This window comes from Trichosurus vulpecula, chromosome 9 (genome assembly GCF_011100635.1).
Source record: "Trichosurus vulpecula isolate mTriVul1 chromosome 9, mTriVul1.pri, whole genome shotgun sequence".
Taxonomy (NCBI): Eukaryota; Metazoa; Chordata; class Mammalia; order Diprotodontia; family Phalangeridae; genus Trichosurus; species Trichosurus vulpecula.
In genome coordinates this window covers 7,024,025-7,036,414 of record NC_050581.1, presented here as the reverse complement: position 1 = coordinate 7,036,414, position 12,390 = coordinate 7,024,025, and the positions used below count along the sequence as shown (strand labels likewise).

Sequence of the window (12,390 nt, the reverse complement as noted above, 5' to 3'; positions counted from 1 at the left end):
TTCTCTGGTGAAGCTGCTGTTATAACGAGTGAAAAACCCTGTATGTTCAGGACATATTTATTCCTGAAAACTTATCAAGGTGGTATACTGAAATTATTATTGTTCATAAAGGGAGAGAGAATGAAGAAAAGACAGAATTTAAGGTTAAGGACAATGTCATTTGGCAGGCAGCCCGGACAGAATCATTGACTCCATAGTGGAGGCCCATTTCAAAAGGACAAGCCATGGGCTCTAGAAGGCCCCTTAAATGCCTATTTGTTCTTAGGGATTTATTTTGTCCCTGAAGTAATTTAAAATTATCGCTTGTAGAACTTCAAAACTTTTTAGTACTTCAGGAACAATGCCCTAAAGACCTAATTACATAGAATTCATTTTCTGATTTCAAATGGAAAGATTATCAGGGATAAGTGTTTGTTCCTTAATCCACCTCATGATTATGATGAAGAATTTCCTCTGTATCTATTCTAATAGCTTTGTCCAAACTGCTCAGTTCACCCTCTCAAAACTTATTGGCCATAGAGTAAAATAACTTGAAGTCCCAGATGTTGATTATTTGTATCAATGGGGAGAACAATGCTAGAGGGAATTCAGATCTACTTCCATGCAAAGAAAAGGCATTCAGGATTCATCTCACATCCCCCAAATCGGCAAAGATGCAAAAAAAATGGAAATAGTCAGTGTTGGAATAGGGAAGCCAGCCACAATAATACACTGTTGGCAGGCCAGTGAATTGATCGAACAATTCTGGAGAGCAGTTTAGACTTATGCTAAAAAAGAGTAAGCATCCATTCCCTTTGACCTAGAGACCCCAATATTGGGCATATATCCCAGGAACAAAGATAGAAAGAAGGGCCCCACATATAATAAAATATTTATAGCAGCAACAAACAGAATGAATAGTTGAATGTTTAAAAAATATTAAGAAAATTTTTATTTACCAAGAACTGTGCTAAGCTTCAAGATAATCTTGGTTTTCAAAAAGTTCACAGTCTAATTGGAGGAGGGAACACATAAAAGAAAGTTCAGCTTGAGGATGTAAAGACTGTGAAATCCTTTTGTGAAGGGGGAAGGCAGGGGAATTGGGGTTAAGTGACTTGCCTAAGGTCACACAGCTGGTAAGTGTGTCAAGTGTCTGAGGCCAGATTTGAACTCAGGTCCTTCCTGACTTCAGGGCTGGTGCTCTACTCACTGCACCACCTAGCTACCCCAAAGGCTGGGAAATCCTAAGGGAATATCAGTTGAGGTATGGTCAATACCCCAAGGTTCATATAAGCTATATTGAAAGTTAAGGTGGCAGTAGGACACAAAGGCATGGCAGCTGGTAAGACCTGCAGTACTTTAGGAGACAGTTGCAGCACAGATGATATATATTCTCAGCTGAAGGAAATGTAAAATAAAATATATCAATATGAATAAAACCACTTTAAGGTGTCAACAAAACGAGGGCATAATTTTTAAACCTATTTCTATTTAACTCTGATTTTTTTTTTGGTTTGTATTTGTTTGGTCTAACCTTGTGGTTTCATCAGTTAATGAGGAGTCTCAGTGTGGGAACTCTGTCCACTAGACCAACTCACCTGCAAATCCTCAACAAGCATTTCTTAAGCTGACACTCTGCTCCAAGCGCCTTGCTGAGCCCCAGGAATAAAATGGCAGGCAAAAAACATCCCCTGCTCCAAGGAGCTTACTTTCTTTAAAAAAAAAAAAACCTCTGAATTTAATGAACAGCACAAAATTTCTTTATTCATAGGAGAGAGAAAAGATCAGTATGTGAATCTTCAAGTCTCTATTTTTTTCTTGATCTCATTAAAGTACGTGTTTCTTTCAAAGCTGTCCTGCTTGTTTGTGTTTCCTTTTGAGTTTCTTTCTCTTCTCTGCATTTAAAAATTATGCAATGTAATACCACAATAGCATTTCTAGGTCTGCATCCCAAAGAGATCATACAAATGGGAAAAGGACCCACGTATACAAAAATATTGATAGCAGCTGTTTTTGTGGTGGCAAAGAATTGGAAATTGAGGGGATGCCCATCAATTGGGGAATGGTTGAACAAGTCATGGTATATGAATGTAATTGAATACTATTGTGCCATAAGAAATGAGGAGCAGATGGACTTCAGAAAAACCTAGAAAAACTTATATTAACTGATGTTGAGTGAAGTGAGCAGAAGCAGGAGAACATTTTGCACAGCAACAGCCACATTGTGTGATGGCTAACTTTGATAGACTTATCTCTTCTTAGCAATGCAACGATCTAAGACAACTCCAAAGGACTCATGATGGAAAATACTGTCCACATCCAGTAAAAAACAAAACAAAACAAAACTAAGGAGTCTGAATGGAGATCAAAAGTGTCTTATTTACTCTCTCTTTTTTTGTTTGTTCCTTCTTTCTTGTGGTTTCTCCCATTGGTTCTAATTCTTCTTTACAACATGACTAATGGGAAAATAGGTTTAATATGAATGTATATGTATAGCCTATATCAAATTGCACACCATCTTTGGGGAGGGGGAGGGGAGAGATGGGGAGAAAATTTGGAACTCAAAGTCTTATGGAAGTGAATGTTGAAAACTAAAACTAAATAAATAAATTTTTAAAAAAAAATTCCAATGATTCTCTTTTCTTTCTTTTGTTCTTTTCTTTGGCAACACTAAAGCTAACTCCTCTCTCCCCTAACAAAACCATCAATAAACAAGAAAAACAAAAAAGAAGTTTACAATCTAATGGGATAGAATGTGTGTGCTGTATGTATATATTTATTTATATACATACACATATATACCTACATTATATGTGTACCTATACATATAGATGTATATGTACATGTACATATATATATATATGTATATATATATATATATATAGAGAGAGAGAGAGAGAGATGATAGATAGGTAGTGATATATGGTATACACACATAAGATGGAAAGTAACTAGAAAATTTCACGAAGACACTAAGGTGTTAACAGACTTACCATGGTCACATAGCTATTATATGTGTCAAGTACTGAAATAAATAAAAACCATAAGTTGAGGAATCTTTATTCCTCATTTTTAATTGAGATAATAGGGTAGCAAACCTATCTCCCTGGGGGATGTCCAGTGGATTTCCCGACCAAAGAGATCCATTTATAGTTTAGGGAGGAGAGGGAGAAGAGAAAATATGAGGTAGCAAGGCCTGCTCATGAGACCCAAGTGGCCCCGGGCGATCCCAGAAAAGAAAATCATTTCATTTTGATTGTTTTGGTCCTCCCACCATGGATCGTAAAGGAAAGGGGCAAGGACACTAGAAGCTGAGATTCAGCTTGAGCTGGGGTCTCCTCAAGGCAACATCCCTGGCTAGGGGGACCTAGGGTATGATTCAGCTTAACCTAATCTCATTATTTTAAGGGTAGGAATGTAAGGACATTACTGGAATTTTAACATTGTCATGAAGACTAAGAGGTTTAGGAAATCCATATCATAATTGGCATTAACAATTTTCTGTCTTTACATTAACAATTATGTTAACAATTCTGTCATTTGTCACAAGCAGAACTTGAACCCAGTTTTTCTTGCCTCCAAGCCCAGCCCCCGGGCCACACTGCATCTCTTTGGCATTTATATGCTTGTTGCTTTATATGTTACATTTGGGAACCGCACAATAGTTCAAGGAATAAGGAAACCAAACTTTGAACAACTAGACAGCAGGAAAAATTTCACATTTCTTTATCTTGTTCCACTGATTAATTGTCACTTTGGACATCACTCTGAGTTACAGAAATATGGCACCACTTTATTTAAGTACAGTAAAATATTAGTGTAGCAGGCATACACAGGGATTTTACTCTCTTCCTGGTCCCTCCTGGATAAGGATACTTTACCCCAACTCCTCATTATAATTTCTAGATTATCCTTCTAATATCGTCATCCTGTAACTTTTCTGAGGTTTATGCATTCGTATTTATCACTCAATTCAGATCTTGGTGGGCCTGATCTGTTGAACTCCAGTTAAGTCTGTCTATCTCCTTTCTCAATGAGTTTAATGCATGGCTCACTGTCTTTCCTTATCAATTCTCACTTGGACTAGGACAGTTGTGTGTGTGGAGAGAAAGGGATATAAATCTATATTTGTATGGAAAGAGACAGAGAAAGAGAGAGATAGAGTAAGAGGGGGAGAGGTTTTAACGTAGTGCTGAAAGACAAATTCTTCATTTTGGGCTTTCACCTTGAATAATGAGACAGAACTCAGGAGAAAGAAAATTAAAAGGAGTTTATCTAAGTACATCACAGTAGTAACGCATTGATGAGCTGGTCACTGAAGATGAGCAATGTCTTCAAAGTGGTGCCAGCTTTTATAGGTAACTTTAAGACAATCCAGATGGGTCCACCTTAGCAGAAGTGGGGCCCTTGCATCTCAGTTCCACCCCAAGGTAACAAGAACATGACAATTTTTCAGGTAGGGATGCTAAGGTCACAGGTAGAGGATGATTTGGCTACATGACAAATATTAGGGGGAGTGGGTAGTGCTTCCCCCAACATATATTGACAAGCAGGACTGGGAACAATAGGATACGGAATCAACATAACTTTCAATAGTAGAAATGAAAACATTGAAAATTAATTGGATAGGTAGGGTAGAAGGGTGAGGAATTGATGACAACACTGAAATTTCAAAAGTGAGTGATTGGAAGGATGGTGTTATCCTCAACTATAATAAGAAAGTTAAGAGTAGGCGAAGATTTGGGGGAAAAGATAATGAGTTCTGTTTTAAACATGCTGATTCTCAGATAACTATGAGACAAAAGTTCAAAGAAGCCTTGCATTGAAGACACAATATTGGAACTCAGAAGAGAGATTAGGAGTAGATATATAAATCAGTAAAATCATCTGCATATAGATGGTAATTTAACCCAAGGAAGCTGATCAGGTAAATGAGATAGTACAGGGAGGAAAGGAAAAGGGGCCCAGAACAGAGCCTTGGGGGACACACAGTTGGAAGTATGATATCAATGAAGATCCAGCAAAACAGACTGGGAAGGAGTGATTGAGCAGGTAGGAGGAGAGCCAAGATAGAGCAGTGTCACAAAAACCCACAGAGAAGTGGCTGCAGTAAGAGATAACCTACAGAGTCAAATGTTATAGACTGCTCAGGAAGGATGAAGATTGAGAAAGGCAATTAGATTTAGCAGCAAATAATTTGCTGGTAACTTTGAAAAGTTACGGTTACAGTTGAATTTTAAAGCTAGGTTGCAGAGGGTTTGAAGAAAGAAAAAAAAGGAAATTGAGGTACTGCGTATTTTTCGAAGAGTTTACGGGAAGGAGGACAAAAGCCATTGGGATGGGAAGATGAAATGAGGACATTGTAAGGATAGGAGAGACATGAGTAGGCAAGAAGCAGATAAGGAGCCAGTATAGAAGGAGATATTGAAGAATAGAGAAAAGATTTGGTTGGTGGGGGAGGGGGCGCAAATTTGCTGGAAAGTACTAGGGGAGATTGAATGATAAAGAGTACCTATAGATGAGGTGGTCTTGGTAAAGAGGTCTGACTCTTCATTAGAGAATGGAGTGAAGGCAGAGTGAGGGATGATGATGGAGAAATGTAATATGAGTAAAGGGGGAGAATCAGAAGTTCATGCTGGTCAGCCTTCAGTTTGAGGGGAGGGGAAGTATGATGTGAGATTCTCAGTTGGGGCTTGAGGACAAATGAGAATGTCTGAAACAGCAATGGTAAGCGAGATAAGGAATCTGTTAGAGGGGAATGGGGTTGCCTTGCTACCATCAAGGTCCAGTTGGAATTAAATAACATAAAAATTTAATGGTCCCAATCGCCTCACTTTTATGATGTTCTCTAGGTCCATTTGGTAGCACAGGAGTGAAGGGAGCAGATGATTATAATCCAGGGTTGGGTTTGCAATAATAATCTAATTGATCTCCATGGTTCTAATCTCTCCTCACCCCAACCCATCCTCTACAGAGCTTCCTATCCTAGTGATTTTCTGATCTTTACAATGTCTTATAGACATCCCCTTCTTTCCACTCACAAAAGCAAAATCCTTGCTTAGGCCCTCGTCATCTCTTGTATGGACTATTTAAATACCCTTCAAATTGGTCTCCATGACAGAAAGGGAAACTGAGACCTAGAGAGATTAAGTGACTTGTGCACCTCACACAACAGTGTGGATTTAACTCAAGTCCTCTGGCTCCAAATTCTATACCAGATGAATCAATAGAGGAGACTAAAAAGCACTCCTAATAAAACCACTAATTGTTTTTCAAAAGTGAATAAATACCAATGAGTAGGTAATAGGAGTCCAGTAGTGTGAGGCTATAGTGCGCTTTCTAGGTTTGAAGTTGTGTTTGATTTTTCATTTTATTCAGTGTTTTATAACTAACCAATATGAACTATAAAATAACAAGTTTCTTTCCCTCTTGTCTAACTTTAATTTTTATTAGGACACTGGCAACTGTTTCTAATGGTTAAAGACATCTATGATCATAGATTTACAGTTGGAAGAAGCTACAAGGCCATCTACTCCAGTCCTCTTATTTTATACATGCAAATCTGAGGCCTAGAGACGTCATGCCCTGCCCAAGATTATAGAGGTAACAAGAGAATCAGGAGGGATTCAAATCCAGGTCCTGGAACTCTGGAATCAGTGCAAATTCCATTGAGTAGAACTCTTGTCAGTAGTCAAGACTGGAGATATTAATACGGGAGTCATCATGATTATTTATTAGAAGTAGGGTGGCAATGGAGAGGATGCTGGCCTCAGAGACAGAAAGACCTGGATCTAAATCCCATTTCTGACATATACTGACTTTGTGACCCTAGGCAATTAATTTAATTTTTCTGTGCCTCAAGGAATTTTCTTAGACTTTCAGTTGCTGAACAAAGTACTGACCAGTGGTAGTACAGGGAATTTCTTTGCTGCTTACTACTTTCCACTTATTCTATGGGCAAAAATCCAGCATTCCCAGATGTTCAGTTTCAGTTGCACAGATTTATAATTTCTTTTACTTTTGTCCATATCTAAAGAATCATTTTACTCTTGGTAAGTTTCTGCTGTAAAGATAGGAAATATTTGTAATAATAGAAGAATTCTTGACATTTCACATTTCTAACATCTTTGAGGAGTCTTCGTTAAGGCAAAAGCCTGATAGCCCAACAAAATATTTCCAAAAAAGCCAGAACTGGTTGATTCAAAACAAAACAAGAAAACAAAAATCAAGTTGAGATAATTGGGTCTAAGTAATATGAAAAGATTAGGGGCAATATTCCTCAGGGGATACTGAAGTTCCTGAGTCATTAGTTGAAATTGCCTAAGGGATGGAGTAGGTCCCTGAAAAGAATCTATGAAATTGTTTTCCCAGAGCAGCCCTGGTCCTCCAGAGCTTAGTTCCAGATTTAGGACTATGGAAGAGCCAGAGTTACATAGATATGCTGTGAGATCGGCTTTTGTTGTCTCATGCATGAGTTCTTTCATGTATCAGAAGCCTAAGCCAGGTGTGCCTGTGCTACTTCTCATCTTGTTCTGGAGAAGAGAGAGAAGAAATCTCCCCAGTGAGGGTTTTCATGCAGATAGAATAGGTTATTGGTGCCGAGGTTTCCGAGAATCTTGTGTTTGATCACTTCATGAAATGTTCCAGGAGAGGAACCCAAAGCCTGTTGGGATTCTAAGATGCTTTAGAAATCAAGTCAACAGCAGAGAAAGAGGAAAATAACACATGCTAGAAGGTAAATGGAAGTTTAGAGTTTCTCTGATCACATCGAGAGTGTGTTTTAAGAGTTGGTCAAGTGAAATGAAGTATTTAGAAAATATCTAGAAACTTAGAAAATATCTAGAATTTCATTTTCTGAAATTCCAATGTAGTCTCTGGAGAAGGAAGCACTTGATATGCAAAAATAAGAGATTGCTTACCAAGCAGCAAAGTTTTATGGTTATGTATTCAGTTTTAGTGATCACTGAGATACTAAGGTGAATTTACTGATTGGTTTACAACATTTTTCATGTATTGAGTCTGCAGCACGGAGAGTAAGAGGTTAATGGCACAAGGAAAAGCCTCAAAATGCCATGAATGGCTTGCTGAGCATCCCCACCCCACTGTCCTGTAATCTTCTCAAACTCAAAATGTCAGTGTATTCTAATGCTCTAGTGAAAAGAACACTGGTTTTGGAGTCAGAGAACCTTGGATCAAGATGTCTCTTAGCCTTAATATGACTTTGGGTAAGTCATTTATCTTCCTTAGGTCTCGGTTTACTCATCTGTAAAATGAGGGTGTTAGAGTCCTCAGAGTCCCTTCAAGCTCTAGTTCAGTAATACCATGACCTTCAATCCCATGATTTTATCCGCACCCCAAACACACTCCTCTTGCCAACTTCACACCAAGACCCAAAGGTGGATGAGGCTCAATCCTTACCCTGAAGGAGTACACAGCCTAGCACACATGTCAGGTGAAGATGGCCCCAGCCAAGATCTCTGAATCATTATCTCAAATCGCTTCTTTCCATGAGAAAAGGAGGCTGAAAATTGCTCCTGAGAAGAAACAGTTTTATGGCTACTCACACTGTTGACAGAAACGTGAATAGCGATGGGTTAAACTAGGCTGTGTCAGCAGTAGCCAGGTGTTTCTGGTTATTCTGAAGCAAAGGAAAGGATCATGTAGAAGGCTGCTGAGAGATACAAGTAATTATACTTTATACAAGAAATTACACTAAGGAGGTACAAAGATGTAAAAGGAAAGGTCCCTGCTCTCCAGGAGTTTCCAGTTTGATATGAAGTGGAGAGGGTGCAAGATCTGGAGTCAGGACCAACATTCAGACCCCAGTTCTCACATCATAGCAAGTCACTTCCTCTCCTTAGGCCTCGATTTCCTCATCTATAAAATAAGGGCTTTGGACTGGATGATCTCTAAGGTCCTCTCCAGGTCTAACCTATGATCCTATGACATGGCTTACCCAACAGGCATAGAAAACAACAGATTGTGAGACTGAATGCAGTGGAGGTAAATGTCTCTGGGAAAACCTGAGGAGGGAAAGAATATTTTTATTAGCTTACTTCATAGGCAAGTTGGCACCTGAATTGGGAGTTGAAAAAGAGGAGAACTTCAAAAGACAGTGGAGAAGGACTGCAGCCCAAGTATATGACAGTGCCTGGTTCATAGCAGGCACTTAATAAATGCTAGTTGACTGACTAATTGGCCTGCTTTTGTGCAGTGTGGTATGAAATGGAATAATGAGAGTGGAGATAAGCTAGTAGCCAGTTTGGCCCAAACATGGATTATGTAAAGAGGAGATGTAAGGAAAGAGGAAAAGTAAGCTATAGTCCAATTGTGGAAGGCCTTAAATGCCAGGCTGAATAGGTTGTGGTTTATCCTGCAAGGAATAGAGGAAATTGTTTTAAGCTGAATGATCTAATATAGTCAGAACTCAGCATTATGAAATGTACATTCAGGTATGTGGAATATAGATTGGAGAAGAGAGACAAGAGGCAGGGAGATGAGTAGAGAAGGCTATTACAATTCTCTCTATTGTTCACTTGTTTTCAGTTGGGTCTGGCTCTTCATGACTCCATTTAGGGTTTTCTTGGCTAAGATACTAAAATGGTTTCTTTCTCCAGCTCATTTGAAGTTGAGGAAACAGGGTCAAGTGACTTGCCCAGGGTCACACAGCCCATAAATGTCTGAGGCCAGATTTGAACTCAGAAAGAGGAGTCTTTCTGACTCCAGGCCCAGCACTCTATCCACTACATAGTCTAGCTGCCCCATTACAATAGCCAAAGCTAGAGATGATAAGGGCCTCACCTAGTGGGGTAGACATGTGAGTGGAGAGGGAATGAATGGGGAGGATGTTACTGACCCTAAATCAACTAGAGTTGGCAACTGACTGGATAAAAGTGAAGGAGCTGAAAGAGTCAAACATGCCTCATGAGGCTCTGAGCCCAGGTGAGTAGGAGGATATTAGTGCAATCAGCCAAAACAGAGACATCAGGAGAAGGCACAAGTCTTTCCTGATTCCCTCAGCTGCTCATGACATGACCTCTACCCAACCCTTGCCCCTGCATTGCCCCTACCTATGCTCAGGCCATTTCTTTTAAACTCCTCTATACATACATACATACATACATACATACATACATACATACATTCTCTCTCTCTCCCTCTCTCTCTCCCTGAATTGTGCTATTCTTCCTTGACATCAGCCTGTGCTAATAGGTTAATTCCCCCTTCCTAAGCTGCCCACTTCCCCAGGGACTAGTCACTAAGCACCTGTTCTTTTCTCTCTGAACTTCTACAGGTGAAAGAACATATGATGGAAGGACTCAACTGGACATCTGGGAGGGGGTTTGTTCTACTGGCATTTTCAGAATACCCCAAGACTGAAAGGCTCATCTTTCTTTTATGTCTGGTGATGTACATGGTCATCATACTGGGTAATAGTATTATAATTATGCTCACTATCCTGGATTCTCACCTTCACACCCCAATGTACTTTTTCCTCAGTAACCTCTCCTTCTTGGATATCTGTTTTACATCCTCTTTTGTCCCTAAAATGCTGACAAACTTCTCATGGGGGAGAAAAACCATCTCCTTTTCTGGGTGTATGAGTCAAATGTATATCTTCCTTGCCATGGGGACCACAGAGTGTGTACTCCTAGCCACAATGGCTTATGACCGCTACATGGCCATCTGTAATCCCCTCAGATACCCTATCATCATGAACAAGAGACACTATGTGCAGCTGGTGGTTATATTGTGGGTTGTAGGTTTTCTTAATTCAACTATGGAAACAGCTCTTGCAATAAGGTTGCCCTTTTGTGGGAAAAATATAATTAACCATTTTTTTTGTGAAATCTTAGCCATACTAAAGCTGGCCTGTGCTGACATCTCCTTGAATGAGATAGTTATGTTGATAGATTGCATAACACTTGCATTCTCCCCATTATTATTAATTATTCTCTCCTATATTTTTATTCTCTCTGCCATCCTGAGAATTAACTCTGCAGAAGGGAGGAAAAAAGCCTTTTCTACTTGTTCTGCACACTTGACTGTGGTGACTGTGTTTTATGGGACCATCCTCTTCATGTATATGAAACCCAAGTCCAAAAATTCAATTACAGACAAGTTCATCACATTGTTCTATTCGGTGGTGACCCCCATGCTGAACCCCATCATCTATAGCCTGCGGAACAAGGAGGTGAATGCAGCCATGAGAAATGTGCTGAAAAGACTTCCATTCAAGAGGTCCTAATGAGGTGCTTACCCTGGTCATTAATCCCTTTCTCCTCATGATTCTGCCATAGGAAAGGTAAAAGTTGAGTTGATATTGTATTTAGATGTCTGAGGTTTTTTCTTTTTTACTTTTTGAAGAGAAGAGTTTCAAATATAAGCACAGCACAACTCCTGAAGATGAACTATCACCCATAGATTTTAATGTGAATTTCTTCTAACATATACTGCCTGAATTTTTGCAACTACAAAAAAGTAGATGATTGGTAAAAAAAAAGAAGAAAAGAATGCTTCCTTAGCATTGTTACCTGCCTCTTTCCAAAAGGGTACCAATAAACTTAATCTTTCCATGGAGCTTACCCCGATTAAGTAGTTCACCACTAACACCTTCCTAGCTCCCAATCCCCTTTCCCCAAAATATCATCATGGTTTTTGCCCAAGACCATGCACCAAATGTGATGAAATGAAGAGCATCTCCCCCATTTTATCTTCTGAATGATATTGAGTTCTTTTCAATGCTATATCTGGGGATAAACAGATTTTTTCCTAATGGGTCCTTGATCCATACAAAGAGAATGAAAAAGACTGCTTGATAAAGATTAGCAAAACCCAGCCCAGAGAAAGAAACCATACTAGATATGAGGGTGAAGATGTGGTTCAAGGAAAGACATAAATGGGACAATAGAAAACCAGGCTCAGGTCAAAATTAGATGTTTCCAACAGCAACCAATCTAGAAAGTGAAGTGGGAATCTGTGAACTGAGTCTGAGAGTAAAAGATCTGAAGTGGGGGAAAGGAAGTAGATTCACACAGAATAAGAGACTGCCACAGTGGAGCATAAGTAGTATTGTCAGTTGCAAGTTTCTCTCATCCAATGTGTGAACCCAACATTATGGGACTGATATAATTAACAGCGCTCTTTCATTACTCATTCACATCCATTCAGCTATCAGCCAAGTCATTTTCCATTGACTAATCAATCCAAAGTCATTTATTAAGGGTCCACTTAGTCACTGGGTTAGATGCTAGAATACAAGACTATGAAAAAAAAATCTCTGGAAGGAGTTAACATTTTTTTCAGGAAGATAAAAGTATACATAAAAATAAATAGAAGTTAATTTATATAGGGGGAAAGGTACTAGAAACTGTCAAAGATCAGGAAAGATTTCACATAGGAAATGGTGTT

The 12,390-nt window shown here is 39.1% G+C and overlaps 1 protein-coding gene across 1 annotated transcript; it reads left to right on the top strand.

Moving 5' to 3' along the window:
- Nucleotides 1–10,285: 10,285 nt before the first annotated feature.
- LOC118831139 (olfactory receptor 13C9-like) lies at nucleotides 10,286–11,227 on the top strand. The gene has a single exon (XM_036738304.1). It carries the CDS (start codon nucleotides 10,286–10,288, stop codon nucleotides 11,225–11,227), a length of 942 nt encoding a protein of 313 aa, XP_036594199.1.
- Nucleotides 11,228–12,390: the final 1,163 nt, after the last annotated feature.

Excerpts from the sequence above, each read along its gene's own strand:
- LOC118831139 (XM_036738304.1), top strand. The coding sequence starts at position 10,286 with ATGATGGAAGGACTCAACTGGACATCTGGGAGGGGGTTTGTTCTACTG.